The 24,136-nt window shown below is 46.4% G+C and overlaps 1 protein-coding gene across 24 annotated transcripts in view; it reads left to right on the forward strand.

Moving 5' to 3' along the window:
• NCOR2 (nuclear receptor corepressor 2) overlaps positions 1-24,136 on the forward strand; it is a 192,824-nt gene that overhangs the window by 116,306 nt on the left and 52,382 nt on the right. For all 24 annotated transcript variants that reach the window (XM_087913480.1, XM_087913491.1, XM_087913494.1 and 21 more), the window contains 4 exons: positions 7,843-8,002; positions 16,676-17,207; positions 22,344-22,464; positions 23,397-23,628. In XM_087913480.1, the coding sequence (XP_087769606.1) occupies positions 7,843-8,002; positions 16,676-17,207; positions 22,344-22,464; positions 23,397-23,628 (1,045 nt within the window). The remainder of the gene's footprint in view (positions 1-7,842; positions 8,003-16,675; positions 17,208-22,343; positions 22,465-23,396; positions 23,629-24,136) is intronic.

Consider the following 24,136-nt stretch of genomic DNA (forward strand, 5'->3'; position numbering starts at 1 on the left):
AAGCACAGCCGAACCTCCCCTAGGATTGAAGGTTCTATTATTCGGTGCAGACTCACGGCAAGGAAATTTTATGTGACAGGCTGAGCTAGCCGATGGCAGATAGATAGATCACTGAATGATTCTGTGAACGACTCATCTGCCTGCCTGCTTTGCCTGATTTTGGGTAAAAGTTGCTCTTTTTTTTAAATAAAAAATTCAATATTTACACTGTTCTCACTGTCAGAAAATCTCTCCATATTTCCAGGTTGAATCTCTCCTTTTTCAGTTTCCATCCATTATTCCTTGTCTGGCCTTCGGGGGCTTTGGAAAATAGCTCCTCTCTGGGGAAGCCCCTCAAATATTGGAGCAATGCTATCCTGTCTCCCCTGGTCCTTCTCTTCCCTAGACTAGCCAACCCCAGTTCCTGCAACCGTTCTTCATATGTTTTAATCTCCAGACCCCTAATCCTCCTGGTTGATTTTCTCTGCACTTTTTCTAGAGCCTCAACATCTTTTTATAGTGTGGTGACCCAAACTGGGTGCAATACTCTAGGTGTGGTCTCACTAAGGCTTTATAGAGTGTATTTCAAGGCACCCAGCTCTTCGGATACCACATTGGCTCCATCCGTTCTGTCGCTTTTCTGAGGCCAAATCTCTTCCTTTTTCATAATTATTATCCCAAAGAGTTATCTCTCCCCTTCCAGCGAAGGGCTGCAGCCGAGCACGTTCAATAAAAGCATAAAAGAACGCATGTAAATCAAATCTAAAACATCCCAAATAAAACCACCGGTTTGAAAAAGAAAAAAACACCATGAATTAAAATCATTTTTGGGTCCCAAGGCAGTAGGGGCTGGAGGCCTTGGATGTTATTTTAGGGTGAAAGTTCCCTTAAAATATAATAGAAGAAGAAGAAGAAGAAGAAGAAGAAGAAGAAGAAGAAGAAGAAGAAGAAGAAGAAGAAGAAGAAGAAGAAGAAGAAGAAGAAGAAGAAGAAGAAGAAGAAGAAGAAAGAAGAAGAAGAAGAAGAAGAAGAAGAAGAAGAAGAAGAAGAAGAAGAAGAAGAAGAAGAAGAAGAAGAAGAAGAAGAAGAAGAAGAAGAAGAAGAAGAAGAAGAAGAAGAAGAAGAAGAAGAAGAAGAAGAAGAAAAGGAAACCTTGAAAAAGCTTAGAAAGCAAACAGCTGAAAAAAAGAACAAATAGTCTTTGGGAAAGAGTCCTCGACTTGTGACCAAAATTGGGAGCAGAATTTCCGTTGCTAAGCAAGGCGGTTGTTAAAATGAGTTGAACCTGATTTTGCAGTCTTTTGGGGGGGGGGAGTCGTTAAGTAAATCATGCAGTCGTTAAGCAGACCCGGGTTGGAAGCCGGCTGGGGAAGTTGCAAAGGGCCACCCCGCATCCCGGGGACGTTGAAACCGTCATAAATATGCGCCGCTTGCTAAGCGCCTGAATTTCGGTTACTTGACTGTGGAGGTGTGCAGTGGTCATAAGTGCAAAGACTGGTCATCAGTGCCGTTCAGTGCTGTTGTGACAGTCGTTAAACGAATGCCCGCAAACCCCTGGGTTTTGGAAGAAGCCAAGGAGTCAAGCTGGAATAGATGAGAGGAAAGGTGGCTTTGTATGGCAGACTGTCCCTAAGCCAACCACCATCAAGCCATATATGATGGCTTGTTCAACTGAGTTGGATACGTAAGAAGGAAAAAAAAATCCCCATACTCCTCTTTCTTTTCCACTTTTTTCTTCTTTTCCACTTTTTTTTTCCCCCTTTCCAACTCGTGTTTGGTATCTTGAGCTGTCTTTGCAGAAAATTTAAAAACCCAGCCTCCCCCCCCCCAAAAAAAATAAATAAATTATACACCGTATTAGTGGCGTGGAGTTGAGTAGTATGGCTTAGGTACAGTAAGTGTGAGCGTGTCCGTTGTGTTTGTGCACTTATCTGTTGCCTAAAAAGTGACACAGAAGAGAGGTTCAGCGGCAACAACAGCTGTCAGGCAGACTAGGAGTAAGCAAGGGAGTTAATTGTGTATGTGTGTGTGTGAGAGAAAGAGAGAGAGAGAATGAGAACAAGAACAAGAACTGAGCAATAAGTGTGAAATTTGCAGAGAAAGATACAGGTAGTTGGATGGGACCTTGTAGGTCATCTAGTCCAACCCCCCGCCTAAGCAGGAGACCCTACACCGGAAGGAGAAGAGAAACGAACAATCGTACAAATCAGGCGAGAAGGAGGCAGCAGACGGCAGAGAGGGCTGCGAAGCCAGATTTAACTCTGCCGGAGAGCCCTCGATTTACGACCACAATCGAGCCCAACGTTTCAGCTGCTATGTGAGACCGTTGGGAAGGGAGCTTTTTTGGCTCCATTGGTCTAACTTTCCTGCCGCGCTTGTTAAATAAATCAATGCAGGTGTGAAGCAGGTAACACGCTTGTTAAGTTGAATCTGTCCTCCACATTGACTTTTGCGGATCCGAAGGTTGTAAAAAGGGGATCGCATCAGGGGTGGGATTCCAAGTTCTTCACCACTGGTTCTGTGGGTGTGGCCTAATCTGTGGATGTGGCTTGGTGGTCATGTGACTGGCTGGGTGTGGCTTGCTGGCTGGGCATGCCACGTAACCTTGGGACTCTGCAACTGTCGTGTGTACCTGCCAGTTGCCAAGCCTCTGAATATGAATCCTGTGACCACGGGAGGCTAAAACATATAATGAACGGTTGTAGGAACTGGGCCTGGCTAGTCTAATGAAGAGAAGGACCAGGGGAGACAGGAGAGCAGCCTTCCAATATTTGAGGGGCTGCCACAGAGAGGAGGAAGGGGTCAAGCTATTTTCCAAAGCACCGGAAAGCCAGACAAGGAACAATGATGGAAACTGATCCAGGAGAGATTCAACCTAGACATAAGGTTTGGAAAACCGTACGAGCATCCTGGGGAAATCGGCTAATTGGATTCCTTCGGCTTGGTCCCAGCCCTCTACAGTCCTCACCAAATGCCGCCGAATGCCAGGATCGTACCAGAGGGTGGTGATGACGCAAAAAAAGCAGCTTTTTTTTTATTTTTTTAAAAAAACAACCCTATTAGCATCCTAGGATTTGAATAGTAGCCTCTTCTTGAGTTCTGGAGCTTGAATGGAAAACAGGCTGAACACTCGGGGTTAAAAGGTTCAAGGCGTTGAAAGGGAGGGTTTAAATTCTGCGCTTTTCAGCTTGGGGAGCTCTGCTTTTCAGGATAGCAGAGTCGGAAGGGAACTTTGGAGGTCTTCTAGTCCAACCCCCTGCTCTGGCAGGAAACTCTCTACCATTCGAGACCAAAAAGTTGTCCAGTCTCTTCTTAAAGGCCTCCGGCGATGGCGCACCCGTTCCTTTTGAATAACAGACTAATAGAGTTGGAAGGGACCTTGGAGGTCCTGTAGTCCAACCCCCTGCACAAGCAGGAAACCCTATACTATTTCAGACAAACACTTATCCTTTCTCTTCTTAAAAACCTTCGGTGATGGAACACCCACCACTTCTAGTGGCAGGTTGTTCCATTGGTTAATTGTCCTCACTGTGAGAAAATTCCTCCTTAATTTCCAGGTTGAATCTCTCCTTGTTCAGTTTCCACCCATTATTCCTTGTCTGGCCATCAGGGGCCCTGGAAAACAGCTTGACCCCCTCCTCCTCTCTGTGGCAGCCCCTCCCTCAAATACTGGAAGGCTGGTCTCCTGTCACCCCTAGTCTTTTTCTTCACTAGACTAGCCAGGCCCAGTTCCTGCAACCGCTCTTCCTGTGTTTTAGTCTCAAGATCTTTGATCGTCTTAGATAGATTCAGATTAACAGAGTTGGAAGGGACCTTGTAGGTCATCTAGTCCCACCCCCTTGCCCAAGCAGGTGACCCTACACCATTTCTGGCAGAAGGCAATCCAATATCTTCTTGAAAAAGCCTCCATTGATGAAGCTCCCATAACTTCTGAAGGCAACTTCTGTTCCGTGGGTTGGTTGATCTCCCTGTCAGAAAATTCCTCCTTATTTCCAGGTTGAATCTCTCCTTGGTCAGTTTCCATCCATTATTATTCCTAGTCTGGCCTTCAGGTGCTTTGGAGAATAGTTTGACCCCCTTCCTCCTCTCTGTGGCAGCCCCTCAAATATTGGAAGGCTGCTCTCCTGTCTCCCCTGGTTCTTCTCTCCACTAGACTAGCCATTCACCAGACTAGGAATCTGAGTTAGTAGCAGGCTAGATGAATTGGCACCAGGTTCATAGACTTCAAGGACAGGTAGAGTGGGGTCTCTTACATGGGTGTAGAGGCTCCAAACTCACAGCGCATTTGAACATATTTATTTTTTACGACCTTTGTGATTTACAACTGTAACGGGGCGGTTTCCTTATGGTCGTATGTCGAGGAGTAGCTGTTAAAGGTCTCTCTCTCTCTCTCTCTCTCTCTTCTCTGCATCTTCCTGATTGATGTCATTTGCCTGTCTCGATCATTTTCTTCAGACCAGCAGGTTTTTTTTTTGGAGTTTCTCTTGTTTTCTTTTTTGGCAAAAGAACAATGAACGGCTCAGCTGCTTTGCGTTGCCATTATTCTTTCTTTCTTTCTTTCTTAAAAAGGAAAAAAAAGATCCCACGCTATTGTTTGCTGTAACAACAGATGTCATAAATCTGAACAGAGAGAGAGAGAGAGGGAGGGAACAAAAAGCTTTGGGTTAATCTAGCATCCCGTTTTTTTCCTAAACATTTGCTACTCCGCGTGCACACAACCCAGCGGGAGGGGCTGGGCCAAAGATACATCGAACGGAAGGACTCAAACCCAGTTTAAAACAGGTCGGAAAGGTGGCTTGGGAATACCCAACGGCGCTTTTTTTTTCAGGAGGCAACTGGACCTGCCTTGTTTTTTCTTTTGAAGACCTTTCACTTCTCCTCCAAGAAGCTTCTTCAGCTCTGACTTGGATGGTGGGGAAAGGAAGGATTTTAATACTCCTTGCAGACAGCTGGTCGTTTGCATCCTTTGAGAGGGTCCTTGAGGCCACTTGGAGGTTTATCTGTGTCTTTGGCGTCCCGTGAGTGGTGCAAATGGTTCCAGGTTTTTTCCTCTGGGAATCCAATCCTACTCCCACTCCACTCCAGTGGGGCTCATCCCAAATTGTATAGCTAAAAGTCCTTCAGGTCATGGTTGTCCCAAAGATATCTTTTCCAGACGCAGTTGGACTTTCTTCTTTTGAAAAAGTCTTGCTTCTCATCCAAGGAGCTTCGTCAGCTCTGACTGAAGTCGAGGATTGCAGACCTTCCTTTGGAAGCCACGCTCCTCCAGGTGGGGCAAACCTTTCCCTGGTCCCCAGAGGTTGTGAAGGGACCTTGGAGGTCCTCTAGTCCAACCCCCTGCCTAGGCAGGAAAATCATACACCACTTCAGGCAAATGGTTGTCCAACATCTTTTTTAAAAACTTCCAGTGTAGGAACATTTACAACTTCTGGAGGCAAGTTGTTCCACTTTTTAATTATTATTCTCACGGTCAGGAAATTTCTCCTTAGCTCTTAAGTTGCTTCTCTCTTTGATTAGTTTCCACCTGTTGCTTCTTGACCTGACATAGTAATCATAATATACATAATCATTCAATAATAAACTCATAGTAATGAGGACGATTAACCTGGGGAAGCATTTCCTACCCTGCCTTTCACCTTCATCCTGGACCGTGCAGTTCCCGGGTCACATCTGGAGCGCCGTGATTTTTAATTTCAAGTTGATGGTTTTATTTATTTATTTTAAATCCCTCTTTTGCCTTGACCCTCCGTGCTCCAAGCGGAAAGCCTTTGGGAGAGAACAGCGTGCCCTCCAAAGCTGGTTCCCCAGTTGTTCATTTTCGATGCTCCCTCAGGGTTGGCATGAGTCACCCAGGACGCAAGGAAGAGGCGGACGCGCCCGGGACCGCTTCGCCATAGTAACGGCAGCGTTGCCGCGGCTTGTGTTCGCATCATCAAGCAGCCCTGATAATGTGCACTTATCCAAATGGTGTGTCTGGCAGGAGTTCAAACTCAGCCGAGGCTCTCCTGTGCCCATGAAATCCGTCGTTGTTTGGGTTTTTGTTTGTTTTTTCTTCTTCCCCATTTTATTCGAGTTTATTCCAAGAGAAAACCCACGTTAGAAAAGCAAAAAGAAGAGGAAAGCAATGTTTTTTTAAAAAATCGGAACAGCGTGTTGTCCAGGAACAATTAGTTTGGAATAACAAAATGATAAGCATAATAGTGATCATAAGATACATTACAGTGTTTCCCCGAAAATAAGACCCTGTCTTGTAATTTATTTATTTTTTTTTGTCACCAGAAAAGGCACCAGGTCTTATTTTCAGGGGATATCCTCCACTGACTAATCTCACTTGCACGCGTCGCTCCCAGCCTCCTTTTCTCTGTCAGAGGCCTTCAGGAACTCCTTCTGCGGCTGGAAAGGTTTTCCTGAAGGCCTTTGCAGCCGATAATAGCACCGGATCGATCCAGAGCTTTGTTACCAGCTGTAGAGGCCTTCAGGAAAGCCTTGCCAGCCTTGCCGGCTGCAGAAGGAATCGGCCAGCGAGGCAGGTGTCGGGGTGTGCGAGACCGGGCTACAACTGTCCAAAGGTAAGTAGTAGGGCAGCTCCACCCACCCCAGTTTAATTTTTACCCGTCCACTCTGGAGTGGGTAGGATCTTAATTAGGGCTTATTTTGGGGGTAGGACTTATATCGAGTGCAGGTGTAAAAATCAAGCTAGGGCTTACTTTCAGGGCAGGTCATATTTTCAGGGAAAAGGTATCATTAATAATAAACTCATAGTAATAATAAGATTAGTTTATCTATCATTCTCTTAATCTTTTTTTACTTTCTAACCTCTGTTTCTGTTAGTGAGCCATTGGTAAAACAAATCCCATGTTAGGAAGTATTCTGTTTTCTACCTTCTCCTTTATTTTTACTGTCAATCTGTCCCTCTCTGCGCATTCTAATATTTTTATTTATAACGCTTTCGTCTGAAGGGATCTCTTCATTTTTCCAACGTTGTGCAAACACAATTCCTGCTGCTGCCAAGACATGTAAGATTAGATACATGTTCCCTTTATTATACGGTTTGGGTAAAATATCCAACAAAAATATTTCTGGTTTAACATTTTTTAATAACCATGTATGTATTTTAGTCCAATAGTTTTTTGCAAAAAATTTAAGAAAATCACCAAGCCAGGGTTTTTCTTCGTTCTTTTTCATGCCCAAGACAAGAATTCACCATTTCCTGGTTTTTAGCCTGGTGCTTTAACCACTAGACCAAACTGTCTCTCCTTGCATCTTCCCAGGATGAGATCAGAATTATAGTGAGCAGAGGTGCCAAATGATGAATTCTAGGTCTTTTTGTAAAGCTGGAGTAAAAATTTCAAAGTATTTTACACACACACACACACACACACACACACACACACACACACTTCATGGGTAATATTAATGCGATGGACCGAAGTAGTAACAGCAGGCATGCAATTGTGGGTGTTCCTGTAGGTGTGGTTGTGTAACTCTTTTCCTTCCTTCTGCGGTGCAGTTGATGCTGTAAGAAGTTGTGATGTTGGGGAGGTCGAGCCAACTTAGCAAAAATACTTGCAAAAATGGCTATTTTAAGCCAATTCTCGGAATCTTAGCTTCTTTCTTTTTAGGTTTGTCATATTTTTTGTGTGTTTTGCATTGCTATATAAAACATTTTCTCCAATCCCAGGTCCCTGGAAGGCAATTTGCACTCCTTTCAGCCCTTGCTATTTTCAAGGATGGCTGTTTCAACCTCCTTGTGTCTGTGTGTATGTGTGTGTTTAACAAAATAGTTCGTCTTTGCTGCCAGTGGCGACAAGATGGGGATCCACCAAGATTCATAACCTTCCTTTTCTGTTGTGGTTTGCTCAGGAGAGAGAAAGGAACTCTCGGAGAAAGAAGAAAAAGAGCTCTGCGATCCAAAACGAGGAGAGAGCTTTCCCCCCGGTGACCGAGGACGAAGAGATGGGCCAGGATGGGTCGGGCACCAGCGGCAACGAGGAAGAGATGGCCGAGGAGGTCGAAGCAGAAGGTGAGATGTTTCTCCGGGATGAGGCTGAATATCTTGGTCCGTTTTCGCTTGGACCAGGGGTCCCAACCTTGGCAACTTCAATGTCTGCGGAGATTCTCGATCGTGCCAAGTCATGCTTGTCCCAAAGGCTTTTTCAAAAGGCAACTGGGACTTTGGTTTTGCTTGAAGTCATTTTGCTTCTCAGTCCGAGAAGCTTCTTCCATTCTAGTGGAAGTCAGAAGTCAGCCAGAACGGAAGAAGCTTCTCGGATGAGAAGCGAAACGTCTTCAAGCAAAAAACATAGGGAAATCTAGTTGCCATTTTGGGGGGAAAAAAAAAACAACTTTAAGACTTGTTGGATCTCAACTCCCAGAATCCCTCAGCCACCGTGGCTGGCCTGTGGAATTCTGGGAGTTTAAGTCCACCCATCTTAAAGTCACCAAGGTCTAGAAACCCTGCTGTAATCCTTAATATTTCTATTTTCTCAGCTAGTTTGCCACTAAGGGTTGGCCTTCATGTCCAAATCACATTTTGTGCCCCAGCAGAGGATTGTATCATCACAAAGAGGCTGATAAACAGATTTTCTGGAGAAAGAGCAAGAGTTAAAAAAACTTCCTGATTATTATTTAGCAGGACTTCTGAGTTTAATCTTTGGTAGCTGCTGTGGGATCAAGTCTTGGTTCTAGGCAAGATCATTGTGTCCTGCCCCTGTCGGAATCTGAATCTGAGGAGGAAGATGAACAGCTGACAGGGAGTGGGAGTGCGGCTCTGTTGGCTGTGGAGGAAACTGGGGAAGGGCAAAGTCCGGCTGGGCAGAGCAGGGTAGAGGTAGAACAAGGGAGAGGGAGTTCAGAGAAAGATCCCGGCCCAGCCCCTCTTCATCCTAAGGCATGCAGGGAGGAATGGAGAAGGGAGCAACGGGGTTGCATGGCTTACAGGGGAGGAAAGGGCCCTGATTCCCTTCATTAGCCACACCTGGGAATGAGAATTTAAAAGAACTTGAAGGCTGACTGCAGCAGCTGCTGGAAGCAAACGTACTTTATCTTGTGTTGATTTTGCTTATCTGTGTTCCTGGCATCTTCCCAACCGTGTGAGTTTTGCCATGCCTTCAAGTCTGAAATTCTTGCTCCTGCCCTGCCAAACTAATTGCTTCAATTTGGCTTGTTTGGACTTTAAGTTACAGTTTGTGTTGAACATGTTTTGGACTTGATTCTCTGCAGCCCAAGGCTGTTCCCGGGAGAGTTTTTCTCCAGCCCAGAAGGTAACCAGGACACTGGGGGCAAAGTTGGAGCTAGTAGAGTTATTCCTACTGATTATCTGACTGTGTTGCCTTTGTGCCACGCCCCTTTGGGTCATCACATGTTGCTTGGCTGATTGACATCAGAGACGGGTTAGAAGAATACAAAACAACAAATGGACAACCTTCCCTCTTCTTCTGCGGGAACCGATCCAGCAACTTGTAGAAGAAGCTTGGCTATGTGTAGGTTGTCCTCAACTTACAACAGTTTGCTTAGTGACCATTTGAGGTTACAATGGTACTGGGGAAAAAAGTGACTTATGACCGTTTTTCACACTTTAGGACCGTTGCAGCGTTCCCCCCCCCCCCCGTCATGTGATCAAAACTTGGATAATTGGCATCTGTCTCATATTTATGACGGTTGCAGTGTCCCGTGGTTACATGATCCCCTTTTGTGACCTTTGTGACCAGGGAAGGCTGATTCACTTAACGACCATGTTGTTTTAACAACTGCAGGGATTCACTGAAGGGCGGTGGCAGGAGAGGTCATAAAATGGAGCAAAATTCACCTCACTTGTCTCGCCGAGTCGTGGAAATTTGGGGGCTTGGCTTGCAGTCATAAGTTGAGGACTTGCCTGCATTGCAATCTCCCCATTGAACTTGGGGGGAAGGGAAGGAATTATTTAACAATCCTGTCCCCGTTCTGCCCCCCACCCCCCACCCCTCCGGTGCTCCCCATCTCTGATGAGAAGGACCGGGGTTGACCTCGAAACAGTCGGAAATCTTTTCCAGGCAGTGCTTAAAGGAACTCATTACAAAGCAGGTTTTCAGGTAAATATTCTGTGTCGGAGACGCAGGGATGAGTCAGAGACAATGCGAGGAGGGGGGGAGTGAGATCTGACAGAGGGGGATGCAACAGCTGGTTCCGAGGACATACTCGGCACACACGTGTGGTGCGCTCTGCAAGTTTGAAGCGAGAGTTGGTTTGGTTACAGGAACTGGGCGTGGCTGGTCTAGGGAAGAGAAGGACCAGGGGAGACCGGAGAGCGGTCTTCCAGTATTTGAGGGGCTGCTCCAGAGAGGAGGAGCGGGGGGGGGGTCAAGCTATTTTCGAAAGCAACTGAAGGCCAGACAAGGAATAACGATGGGAACTGATCAAGGAGAAATTCAACCTGGAAATAAGGAGGAATTTTTTGACAGGGAGAGCAATCCACCCGTAGAACAGAAGTTGCCTTGGGAAGTTGTGGGAGCTTCATCCCTGGAAGCTTTCAAGAAGAGACTGGAGTGCCATCTGTCAGAAATGGTGTGGGGCCTCCTGCTTGGGCAGGGGGAGGTTGGACTAGATGGCCTACGAGGTCCCTTCCAGCTTTGTTAAGCTGTCATCTAGTTGAATGTCATTGGAGGCCAGGCACCGGGACCTCTCAGCCGGAGGGCAGGTCTTTGAGTGGCCCCCAGCCCCCCTGCCCCGTCACACATCTTAAAGGGGCGTGGGTCTTGCAAAAGAGGGGCCCACGCTTTGCAAACCGGCATGCCCTTGCATTGAGCTGAACGCCAGTCTTTTTCCTTGGCGTCGTTCCGTTTCTTGTAACGGATGCAAAAACAGCCGAGGCTTTTCCCAGAGACCCGCTCGGCCCCTCCCAGATTCCCTCCAGATTGCAAAGTGCAAAAAAAGAAAAATAATAAAAAGTAAAATTGGAGCCGAGCCAAGATCCTGCAAGCTTTCCCAACCGAAATGGGGAGAGAGTGGCGCGCTCTCTCTCTCTCTCTCCCTCTCCCTCTCTCTCTCTCTCTCTCCCTCCCTCTCTCTCTCTCTCGTTCTCTAGCAGAACGTGTGCCAAAGCTCTCTGAGATTCCTTGCTTAGTTTATTTTGCAGAAGGGAAGAGGGGAAGCTGCCCTTTCGGAGGCTCTTGGCAAGGAGAAAGACGTCAGCGATGCTCGGAATTTGGTTGGAGGACTTAGGAAATAGGCAGAGAGCTTCCAGTCTGGCTTGGACACCATTCCCTGCGGAGTGGATCCAAGCAGCGATTCTCAAACTTGGCCATTGTAAGATATGTGGACTTCCAACTCCCAGATTTCCCCAGCCAGCATGGGTGAACTTCAACTCCTTTCAATATGGGTGAACTTCACCTCCCAGAATTCCCCAGTCATCACTTCCAGTCCCTTCAACATGGGTGGACTTCAACTCCCAGAATTCCTGTTATCACGGGTGAACTGACTCCCAGAATTCCCTAGTCATCATTTCCAGTTCCTTCAATATGAGTGGACTTCCTCTCCCAGAATTCCCATTCCCCCCGGGTGAACTTTAACTCCCAGAATTCCGTAGTCATCACTTCCGGTCCTTTCAACATGGATCATTTCAACTCCCAGAAATCCTAGCCAGAAGGAGTGAATTCCCTTCAGCATGGATGGATTTCAACTCCCAGAATTCTGAGACTTGACGTTCACATAATCTTCCAGTAGCCTTTTTTGAGAAACACAGATCCAACTCTTGTCTGTCTTTTCCAAAATCTTAATTCTCAGGAGAATTCTTCCCTAACGCTTTAAGATCTCTCTCTCTCTATAGATAGATGATAGGTAGGTGGGTAGGTGGGTAGGTAGATAGATGATAGATAGATAGATAGATAGATAGATAGATAGATAGATAGATAGATAGATAGATAGATTAGATAGATAGAGAAAAATAGATAGATGATAGATAGATAGATAGATAGATAGATAGATAGATAGATAGATAGATAGATAGATAAAAAAATAGATAGATAGATGATAGATAGATAGATAGATAGATAGATAGATAGATAGATAGATAGATAGATAGATAGATAGATAGATATAGATGATAGATAGATAGATAGATAGATAGATAGATAGATAGATAGATAGATAGATAGATAGATAGATGATAGATAGATTAGATAGATAGAGAAAAATAGATAGATAGATAGATAGATAGATAGATAGATAGATAGATAGATAGATATAGATGTTAGATAGATGATAGATAGATAGATAGATAGATAGATAGATAGATAGATAGATAGATAGATAGATAGATATAGAAATATAGAGATATAGATAGATGATAGATATAGATATATATAAAAATATAGAGATATATTTATAACTTCTCCACTTGTTTATTTTGATCCACCTCCCAAGAGTTTTTCCCATGCCTCATTCTTCTGGAGCATCATTCAGCACCTGAACATTTCCCAATAAATTTCAGGAAACAAAGACTTCATTTCCTTCTCCCCACCCCCCACCCCACCTTACCACCCCACCCAAGCCCAGAGGTCTGGCTTCCTCCTCCGTCCTGCCTCGGTTTGTGTCAACGGTGTTGGCAAGCCCCGCACACACATTCCCTGCATCCTTGTGGTGCCTTCCTTGGATCCGATCCCAGAGCTGGGGTGGAACATGGAACTCCGTTCCCTGGGCCGCGCCAGCATTGAAAAAAAATAAATAAATCCTTTTTGGATGGAGCCAAAAAGGATATAGAAAGATAGATGTTCTTCCGCGGTGCCAGGAATCCCAGGTTGCACCAGTTCCAAGCCAAGACACATTCTGTGCTCCGAATGAGCGAGGCGGATTTAATTAAATTTGGGGAAGGCTTCTACCTGGACGAATGTTGCTTTTACCTGTGCGCTCAGGGTTGTGCAATGAACCAGAAGTTCTCATGATGCAACCAGGCATTGTTGCTTTTTTTTTTTTTTAAAAATGATGATGAAGATGAGGTGGCTGTGTCATTCCGCACCTGTTTATCGAATTCAGAGCATTGATTGCAAAGAATTTCCACGTTTGCCGCCGGGTTAATTTGAGCCAGCAGGAATTTGCTCATCAAGAATCTTCTCCCCTTCCCAAAATCTAGAGCGATGTCTCCTTCAAGTCATGTTTGACAATGGAGCTGTCACCTGTCTGAATTGTTGCAAGCAAGTCCCTCCGCCGAGAAAGGGAACTCAATCAGAAAAGACACGTAAGGGACCTTGAAGGTCATCTAGTCCAACCCCCTGCCCTAGTCCCATTTCAGACAAGTCTCTTCTTCAAAACCTCCAGCGATGGAGCACCCACGATTTCTAGTGGCAAGCTGTTCCACTGCTTAATTGTCCTCACTATTCGGAAGTTTCTCCTGAATTCCAGGTTGCTTCTCTGTTTGATCGCTTTCCATCCGTTGTTTCTTGTCTTGCCTCGGACTTTAGTACCCTAGTAGCAAATCTGTGACTCTGGTTCACGTTGAGTGTGGCGCTCAGGTTTCACTACCACCCTGGTCTGAAAAGTGGACACCAGGGCAGGTAATCCTTCACTTGCAACAATCCATTGCAAGTCCCAAATGTGCGGGTTCCCCCTCGCTCCCAAAAAGCAGCTGGACTTTCATAATGTTTTCTTTGAAAACATTTCACTTCTCATCCAAGAAGCTTCTTTGGTTCATTTCAGAAGAAGCTTCTTGGACGAAATTGGAGAAAATGAAATTCAATGTAGAGAAAAATAAAGTCCTGCACTTAGGCAAGAAAAACCAAAAGGACACATATAGATTGGGTGAAACCAGGCTTAATAGCAGGAACTGTGAGAGGATCTTGGGAGTCTTAGTGGACAACCAGTTAAATAGGAGCCAGCAGTGTGCAACAGCAGCCAAAAAAGCCAATGCAATCCTAAATTACATTAACACAGGGATACAATCAGGGTCAAGGGAGGTACTAATCCCACTCTATAAAGCCTTAGTAAGACCACACCTAGAGTACTGCATCCAGTTTTGGTTATCACACTATAAAAAAAAAGAGGTTGAGACTCTAGAAAGAGTGCAGAGAAGAGCAACCAGGACGATGAGGGGACTGGAGGCTAAAACATACGATGAAAGGTTGCAAGTGTTCAGCATGGCTAGTCTACTGAAAAGAAGGACCAGGGAAGGCAAGATAGCAGTCTTCCAATATTTGGGGGCTGTCACAGAGAGGAGGAGGTCAATTTTCCTTTCCCTGAAGGCTAGACAAGGAACAATGGATGGAAACTAATCAAAGAGAAATTCAACCAGGAAATAAGGAGAAACTTTCCGACAGCGAGAACAATGAACCAATGAAAGAGAAGTTGCCTTCAGAAGTTATGGGAGCTTCATCCCTGGAGGCTTTCAAGAAGAGACTGGACTGCCATCTGTCAGAAATGGTGCAGGGTCTCCTGCTTGGGTGGAGGGGTTGGACTAGATGACCTACAAGGTCCCTTCCAACTCTGTTAATCTGTAACCTGAGAAGCAAAATGGTGTTTCAAAGAAAACATCAAAAGAAAGTCCAACTGTCCAATTGAGGTCTGTTTGTAACATCTAAAGACCCAGAAAATCGAGAAGAGGAACCTGGAAATTAAGAACGAATTCGCTCTGCGTGCCGTAAAGGATTTCAGAAAATCTTGAAATTGAATTTCGCCTGTTCTGAAGCATCTGGGTAGATGGTCTCCAGTTCATGGTCACCTCAGTGCTGGAAAGAGGAAAACAACATTAACTCTCTGACCTTTTGAAGACCTGCCAATCCTTCCCAACTGAAAAAAAAAAACATAAAAATAAAATAATAGCAACCTCCCGTCTGCGAAGAAATCCTGCAGCCTTCCAATTAGGTTTTTATGTGGTTATGGTTTTTTACAGCTGCAATCTCAGTGAAGTGAAATGCTGGTCAAGGTTGGTAGGAGATTAATAGCAGCAGCCTTAAAAATCCACTCCAGGAACTCAGGAGAACAGGTTAATAATGAAAAGATGATAAGCCCCGATCTACTTTTCTCAAAAAACAGGGGGCACATCTTCTAATTATCCTTGAAAGGTGCAGCTGTGTGTTTGTGCAATTTGTGTGTTTACACAAAACCCTTGGAGGTCTTTGAAGTGGAACATGGCTCAGGTCACCCCAAGGTGACTTCCCACCTGAGGATGGGTTTTGATGTCCGTTGGTTTGGAACCTGTCTGGCTTTAGTATAGTTTTTAGTGATTTCACTTTGTGTGTGTGTGTGTGTGTGTGTGTTTATATATGTCATGGTTCTGCAAGATTTTGTTTTAGGGAAAAGCTGTGCTTAGTTCAAGAAAAATAACCGAAATTAAGACACGCAACCTCCCTTGCAAACGATGGTAATCTTTATAGTAACTGAAAAATACATCGGCAGCTAAAAGGTGCCTTCCTAAAAACGATTACAGGCAGTCCTCAGCTTACAATGGTTCATTTAGCGACCGTTCAAAGTTACAATGGCACTGAAAAAAAGGGAGTTATGATATTTTTCACACTTGCGATCATTGTGGCATCTCTATGGTCATGATCAAACTTCAGACGCTTGGCAACCTGACTCATATTTATGACAGTGGTAGTGTCCCGGGGTCTTAACCTGGTTTAACAGTGAATTTAACAGATTAACAGAGTTGGAGGGGACCTTGTAGGTCATCTAGTCCAACCCCTTGCCCAAACAGACCCTACACCATCCCCAACAAATGGCAGTCCAATCTCCCCTTGAAAGCCTCCAGTGATGAAGTTCCAACAACTTCTGAAGGCAACTTCTGTTCCATGGGTTGATTTTTCTGTCAGAAAATTCCTCCTTATTTCCAGGTTGAATCTCTCCTTGTTCAGTTTCCCTCCATTATTCCTTGTCTGGCTGTCAGGTGCCTTGGAAAATAAGCTTGACCCCCCTCCTCCTCTCTGGGGCAGCCCCTCGAATATTGAAAGATGCTCTCCTGTCTCCCCGGGTCCTTCTCTTCCCTAGACTAGCCAGGCCCAGTTCCTGCAACCGTTCATCGTAGGTTTTAGCCTCCAGTCTCCTCGCCATCTTTTGCTTCCTTCTAACAAGCAAAGTCAATGGAGAAGCCCGATTCTCTTAACCGTAGTATTTCTCATTTAGCCCACTTGCTGTGATTCACTGAACAAGTGTAGCAAAAGAGGTCGTAAAATCGGGCAAAACTCACTTAAGACAAGTCTGAATTAGCCACAGAAAGGTTGGGCTTAGTTGTGGTCATTATTTGAAGAGTCCCTCTGGTGTAAAAATACCAAACTGAAGAAATCTTTGGTAGAGAAGCCCATCACGATAGTTTAAAGCGAATCTAAACCATGTTTTTGTTCTGGACTTTCCCTACGAAATTCTCTGGCCCCAGACTCTCCAGAACAAACATGGTTTAGATTCGTTTTAAAACTTATCATGATGGGCTTCTCTATCAAAGACCTCTTTCCTTTCTTCAGTTTGGTATTTTTACACTAGTGGGAGAAAATGCACCGCGTCTCTTCCTGCTTGCAAGAAAAAAAAAAAATCACAAACAGCTTCTCTTCAAAACCTCCACCGTCGTAGCCTGCAACTCTTCCGAGTTAAATAATGCATTGCAACTAACTCAACAGCTCGCTGCCATAAAATATATTTGGTTTAGGGCTCCTTTGGGACGCCGAGCATTTGTGCGTTGCAAATGGAACCTGGCCACCGAAATGAACAGTGTGTCTTTATTGTGTTTTTTTAATTCCAGTTGCCGTTAATAACAGCTCCGACACAGACAGCCTGCCTTCTCCGAGGCTCGATCCCCCAAAGCCTCCAGAAAACGAGTCCAAACTGAATCCCGAGGCCGAAGAAGAGAGGATGACGACGGTCAACACGGAGAAAGCTCCGATGTCCCCGGAAGACAAGGCCGTCGACGTTGCTGGTCAGACGGCGCCGGGCGGGAGCGAGCCTGGCCTGGCGGGGAGCGAGAAGCCGCAGGAGGAACCGACAGTTGATACGATCAAACCAGAAGATGGAGAAGGAAACCCGAAGGACACCGAACCGGATGGGGCGGAGATCAAAATGGAGGAGGAAGCGGCAGATCTCCCGGAAGACAACAAGGCCGACGAGCAGAAGGGCGAGACTGGTCAAGGGGTGGCGGCAGAAACCGAGGAGGCCCCCAAGAAGGAGGAGGGGGGCCCCAAAGCCAGTAAAACTGGAAGTGCCGCCTCTGATAGCGACTCCAGCGCCACTTGCAGCGCCGACGAGATAGACGAGCAGGACCCGGCGGAGAAAACCAAGTAAGTGAAAAGACGACGGGCGCCAGGAAGGAAGGTGTTGCGCTGTGCCGGCAGCCGGTGCAGCCGGACAGTGGGGAAGGAAGGGGACCAGTCCGGGTAGAACTCAGACGAAAGTCCTGTGTCCGATGCAGAGATGGGGCCAGGACCATCTGGAAGTGGGGTGCTGCCTCCAGAGCCTCTGGAGTCTGGCAGCAGCGAGGCAGAGGAACGAGGGGAGCCTGTTCCCAGTGTGCGTGTGCACGGAGCTGCCAGAAGGCAAGAGCAGCTGAAGCAGAAGGGGCGACTTGGGGGAGGTGATTGCCCCTCCCATAAGGGATAAAAGTCAGACCTCAATGACGAAACCTTTGCAGGAAGCAAAGTAATTCAATAGTATCTGAGTCCTTCTGGAAGCTCCGTGAATTCTGGTTGGGTTTTTTTCTGGGACTTTGGTTAGTTTATGTTATAATTAACTTTTGTTTTTTGGCAGCTTGCTACAGTACTGAAAGGCGTGCTCTTATCTGGGGGAACTGTTTATAAATAGTTCTGGCTGAGAATGAAAGTGATTCCCAGTGTTGCATTAAAATAGGTTTTGTTTTTACAATAAGTTTATGTTTCATTAAATTTGACGAAGCCTGGGTCAGGAAGGAAGGAAGGAAGGAAGGAAGGAAGAAGGAAGGAAGAAGGAAGGAAGGAAGGAGGTAGATGCGGGAAGTCCTTGACTTACAATCGCAAGGGGGCCCGTGGTTTCTGTTGCTAAGTGAGACCGCTGTTGAGTGAGCGTTGAACCCATTCAGCGACCCCTCTTTCCGCCGTTGTTCAAAGCGAAATTGCGGCTGTGAAGTTAGTGGCACGGGACTACTAAGGGAGCCTGGCTCCCCCATTGACTTCGCATGTCAGAAAGCGGCAAAATGGGATCGTGTGACACACACAGAGCAACCAACGTAACTAGGAGCAAGCGGGCCAAGTGTCTGAATTTGGTCATGGGAGCAAAACACGGGGATGCTGCAACGGTCGGTCGTAAGTGTGAACAAACGGCCACAAGTCACTTTTTCCAGGGCCATTGTAACTTTGAACGGTCACTAACTGAATGGCTGTAAGTCAAGGACTATCTATACCTCCCATGAAAAGCTAGCAGGGTGCTGTGGCACTCCTGAATGTTTAACCTTAGACGCCTGCAGATTTTTCCTGCCTAGGATGACGGGAATCCTCTTTGAGGAGGAGCGATCCGATTTTCAGCAGCCGGATATGTTTGGACTCGCGGGGAGATCCCTGAGGAAGCAGTGATCTTTTGGGGAGATCACCTGGACTCCCAGGGAGATCTCTCAGGAAGCAGTGATCTTTTGGGGAGATCACTTGGACTCCCGGGGAGATCTCTGGGGAAGCAGTGATCAATCGGAAAGATTACTTGGGACTCCAGGGGAGATCTCTGAGCGAGCAGCTTTTTCAACCCAAATTGGATCTTCTGGGGCAATCTGGAAGATGGGCTCTGTGCCCTTTTCCAAGCTGTTTTTAACTGGAAACTCCCCTCGTGCGTGGGTACTTTTTTATTTCCCACGCCTTGCGCAAGTGATTCAAGTTTCTGAATAAATTGGGTGGGGAGACCAGAAACGAGAGAGACGCGCCAAAGAGCAAGGGTTTGGTCTCTCACGAAGGGTTTTGCGGCTTTTGCTCCGACCTGGAGACCCTTCGCTCGCAGAGAGTCGGTGAGTCATCAGGGCGAGCAAGTTTGCATCCTGCGGTCAGAAACTAGACCCACCAGGGCTTCCTCTGAATCAGGCCGTAGATTTCTCAGGAGCATCTGGAAGCTGAAGTGCGCAAAACAAACCTCCGTGACTTCAAAGAGACTGATTTATGACCCCGATCTTCTCCGGAGAAATTTTGCACTTGGCTTAACGATCTGTGACACCTCCTGACGGTCATTGAAAAGGCAGCTTCGGATCCTCTTTGGGATCGATGCCCACCGGCCGGGGTTAAAGGAGGTCAGGCACCACCAGACGGTCACTTCCCGGACAGCCAGTCGGTTCTGGGACAGCTGCCTGCCTGCCTGTCTCCCCGCGGCTGAAAAGGGTGATTTAGTGCAGCGCTTTTCACTCCATTTCCTTAAATGCCTCTCGAAACCATATTCTTGAGCAGACATTTATCAAGGGAGGACTGACCCAGGGCAGGAGAAAACAAGAACATTGGGAGTACAAATTTATGACACTGGCTTGGAAGGAAGCCAGGAACTCCTCTGCACCCCGCCCCAAAAACATCTCGAGACTCTGGAAAGAGAGTGCAGAAAACAGCGGCAGAGATAATTAGCGGGCTGGGGGCCTAACATGGAACAGATGAACAGAGTTGGAAAGGGACCTTGGAGGTCTTCTAGTCCAACCCCTCCACGCGAGCAGGAGACCCTACACCATTTCTGACAGATGGCAGTCCAGACTCTTCTTGAAAGCCTCCACAGATGAAGCTCCCACAACTTCTAAAGGCAACTTCTGTTCCAGGGGTTGATTGTTCTCCCTGTCAGAAAATTTCTCCTTAGTTCCAGGATGAATCAATCTCTCCTGGATCAGTTTCCATCCATTGTTCCTTGTCTGGCCTTCGGGTGCTTTGGAAAATCGCTTGACCCCCTTCCTCCTCTCTGGAGCAGCCCCCCAAATATTGAAAGATGCTCTCCTGTCTCCCCTGGTCCTTCTCTTCACTAGTCTAGTCAAGCCCAGTTCCTGCAACCGTTCATCGTATGTTTTGGCCTCCAGTCCTCTCATCATCCTGGTTGCTCTTCTCTGCACTCTTTCTAGAATCTCAACATCTACATTTATAGTGTGGAGACCAAAACTGGATGCAGTACTCTAAGTGTGGCCTTACTAAGGCTTTGTAGAGTGGTATTAGTACCTTATTTGATCTTGATTGAATTCCTCTGTTATTGCTATTTAGTGTTACGTTGTTCTTCGTATGTTTTAGCCTCCAGTCCCCTCATCATCCTGGTTGCTCTTCTCTGCACTTTTTCTAGAGTCTCAACATCCTTTTTTATAGTGCGGTGACCAAAACTGGATGCAGGATTCTAGGTGTGGTCTTACTAAGGCTTTATAGAAAGACTTAGTAAGTAAAATATAGGGGGCTGGAGGCTAAAATATACAAAGAACCATTACAGGAATTGAGTATGGCCCGTCTAGCGAAAAGAAGGACTAGGCATGACATGATAGCAGTGTTTCAATATTTGAGGGGCTGCCCCAAAGAAGAGGGGGTTCAATTTATTCTCCAAAGCAATCAGAAAACAAGACAAGAAATAATGGATGGGAACTAGTCAGGGAGAGCGGCAACCTGGAATTAAGGAGAAATTTCTTAACAGTGAGGACAATTAACCAGTGGAACAGCTGGCCTCCAGAAGTTGTGGATGCTCCAAGACTGGAAGTTTTTAAGAAGAGATTGGACAACCATCTGTCTGAAGTGGTGTAGGGTTTCCTGCCTAGGCAGGGGGTTGGACTAGAAGACCTCCAAGGTCCCTCTTCCAACCTTGTTATTCTATTCTGTCTTAACATACTGGCCCCAATGGTTTGGTGTGGGTTGCGGGTGGATGCCATGACTTCACATCCTTCCAGGGCAGCTTTCGGCAGTCTTGAAATGTTCTGTAGGTTCCTCTGGGCTACTTGCAAGTCTAAGAGAAGGGGGGAGGAAAGGCCCCTAAAGATAATTATCCTTGCATATATATCTATATTTTATAAAGGTTGCTGCTGGCAGCTGGAGGAATGAGAAGTTCAAGTATGGGTCAGGCTAAATATAAATGAATACGGAGGCCTGTACAGTCATGCATTAACCGTTGTCAGTTTATGGCTTGGGAACAGCCAAAGATGTTCACAGGATTAAAAAAAAAAAGAGAGAGCCAGAGAACACCAAGTGGAAACCTAATCCTGTTTTGCCAGTGGATTAAACCCCTGGGAGATCCCTGGGATGGTTGAATCTGTTCCGCTTTCCGCCGGTTATGGGATGGCGACATTCCAACATGGTTCCTGATCTTCTCTTCTAAATCTCCAAAGCTTAAGAGTTGGTGATGTTATCTTCTGACACCCCACATCAAGGAGATAAGTCAACGCGAGGTCCTCAGCCAGGTCCCATAAATCTTCGTTTTGGTGAAACTAATCCTCAACATCTTCTGATGGGTTCTCCAATAGACAGTATGTGGTTCATGATCTTCTCTGAGTTCGTGGTCTTATCTTTTGACCCTCACATCAAGGAACCAAGTCAACACGAGGTCAATAGACAGGTCTTTGTTCTGCTGGGAACAGTCCCAGAGACCCCAAAGTCTTCTGATGGGATCTTCATTGATCCAGAAGACATTCCAACAAGGTTCATGATCTTATCTTATGAACCTCCAAAGCTTAAAAGTTGGTGCTCTTGTCTTCTAGCACCTATATCAATGAGGCTTAACACGAGGTCATCAGTCAAGTCCCATTGAGGCTTAACACGAGGTCATCAGTCAAGTCCCATAAATCTTAATTCTGGTGAAACCAATCCCAAAGAGCCCAAGTCTTGGATGGGATCTTCATTGATCAGAAGCCCAAATGATCTTATCTATGAACCTCAAACAAGTTGCTCTGTCTTCTCTATATCAATGATAACGAGGTCATCAGTCAAGATGAAACCAATCCCAAAGAGCCCAAAGATGGGATCTCCAAGATCAGAAGGCATTCCAACAAGGGTTCATGATCTTCTCTGAGTTCGTGGTCTTATCTTTTGACCCTCACATCAAGGAACCAAGTCAACACAAGGTCGATAGACAGGTCTTTGTTCTAGTGGGAACAGTCCCAGAGACCCCAAGGTCTTCCTGATGGGGTCTCCCATGGTCCAGAAGATGGCTGGGTTCCTCATCTCTTAGCCAAAAGTGAGACAGAGCCTCAAGGCAGTTGCCTAAGGACTTGAAGAGATCAACTCAGGGTTGACTTTTCAGCAAAGTCAAAAAAAATTCCAGGTGGTCCTCGGCTTAAGAACATACGCGAGACCAGAATTCCCACTGCTAAGCAAGGGGGTTGTTAAGTGGCTTGTGTCTGACTTTGTGACCTCCCCCACACCCCCCGTGGTTGTTGAGTGAATCTCTGCAGTGGTTCAAGTAAATCAGTTTGAATTTCGGGGCCAAAGCAATGCTAGGCTCTCAAGCAGGGTTTTGGGGTCTCTCTGCAGGTTGCCGGCTGCCCGCTTAAGCCTCCTTGGTACCCCCAACGATGCCCGGCTGACCTCCTCACCTCAGAAGCCTCTGGACCTGAAGCAGCTGAAGCAGAGGGCAGCTGCCATCCCTCCCATTGTGAGTCTGTCCCTCCTCTCCTCCCCTCTTCGCTCCTTTTCTCTTTTTCCCTTCCTTCCATCTCATCCTCCCTTCCCTTCCTCCTGTCCTCCATTTTCCTACTTCTCCCTCTTCCTTTCCTTCTCTTTTTCTTTCTTTCCGTTTCTCTCACCCTTCCTTCTTTTGAGTTCTCCCTCCATCCACTAATCTCCCTTCCTTCCTCCTCTTTCTTTTCTTCTCTCTTCCTCGTTCCATTTCTCTTCTTTCCTTCTTCTGACTTCTTTCTGCCTTCCGTCCACTAATCTCCCTCCCTCCTCTCTTTTTCCTTCCTTCTATTTCTCTCTCACCCTTCCTTCCTTCTTCTGACTTCTTTCCTCCCTCCCTCCACTAATCTTCCTTCCTTCCTTCCTTCCTTCCTTCCTTCCTTCCTTCCTTCCTTCCTTCCTTCCCCTCAATCAGCTACAACAGCTTTCGGTTTTGATAAAACTAGCACAACTGACTGACACTCACTTCTCCTCCCTCCCTCCCTCCACTATTTCCTCCCTCCCTCCACTAATCTATTTTCCTTCCTTCCTTCCTTCCTTCCCTTCCCTTCCCTTCCCTTCCCTTCCTTTCCTTTCCTTTCCTTTCCTTTTCCTTCCTTCTTTTCCCCCTTCCTTCCCTTCCTTTTCCTTCCTTCCTTCCCTTCCTTTTCCTTCTTTTACCCCTTCCTTTCCTTGCTCCTTCTCTCCTTTCCCCCTTCCTTTCCTCCTTCCTTCCTTCCTTCCTTCCTTCCTTCCTTTCTCCCTTCCTTCCTTTCCCCTCAATCTATAACGTCAGCTACAACAGCTTTGGGTTTTGATGAAACTAGCACAACTAACTGACACTAACTTAATACAAACATCACGGGCGGGGCGGGGGCGCTATGGGTGCCCATTGCAAAGGGCCTAACCCAAGTTCTCCTTTCCCCACAGATTTCCGAAGGCGCGCTGGAGGGAGCATTGCAGAGCGGAGCCACAAAAGCCCCAGTGCCTCCCCACACCTTAGCGCTCTACCAGCAGCAGATCACCCTGGCCCAGGAGGAGGAGGAGGAGGATGCACTCAGCAAGCTGCCCCCCTCGGAGAAGGAGCCCCCCCTTTGCTCCAGCACCAGCAACAGCCCTCGGGGAGCTCCGCATCGGAGCCCGGCTGAAGCGGAGAAAGAGGGTGAGTGTGCTTTGGGGTGTACGGGGATGCTGCAGAGGGAGGAAGAGGAAGGAGGGAAGGAAGGAAGGAAGGAAGGAAGGAAGGAAGGAAGGAAGGAAGGAAGGAAGGAAGGAAATTAGTGGAGGGAGAGAGGAAAGTTAGAAGAAAGAAGGAAGGGTGAACAAGAAGGAAGTAAAGAGAGAAGGAGGGGAAGGAAGGAAATAAGTGGGGAGAGAGAGGAAAGCAGTTAGAAGAAAGAAGGAAGGGTGAAAAAGGAAGGAAGTAAAGAGAGAAGGAGCGGAAGATGGGAAGGGAGGGAGGGAGGAAAGAAGGAAGGAAGAAAAATTAATGGGAGGGAGAGAGGAAAGAAGTTAGAAGAAAGAAGGGTGAAAACGAGGAAGGAAATAGAGAAGGAGAGGAAAAAGGGAAGGAAGGAAGGAAAATTAATGGAGGGAGAGAAAGAAGTTAGAAGAAAGAAGGTGAAAACGAGGAAGGAAAAGAGAAGGAGAGGAAAAAGGAAGGAAGGAAG

This window comes from Pseudonaja textilis, chromosome 15, assembly GCF_049901715.1.
Source record: "Pseudonaja textilis isolate UNSWEBS1 chromosome 15, rPseTex1.2, whole genome shotgun sequence".
In the NCBI taxonomy this organism is placed as follows: Eukaryota; Metazoa; Chordata; class Lepidosauria; order Squamata; family Elapidae; genus Pseudonaja; species Pseudonaja textilis.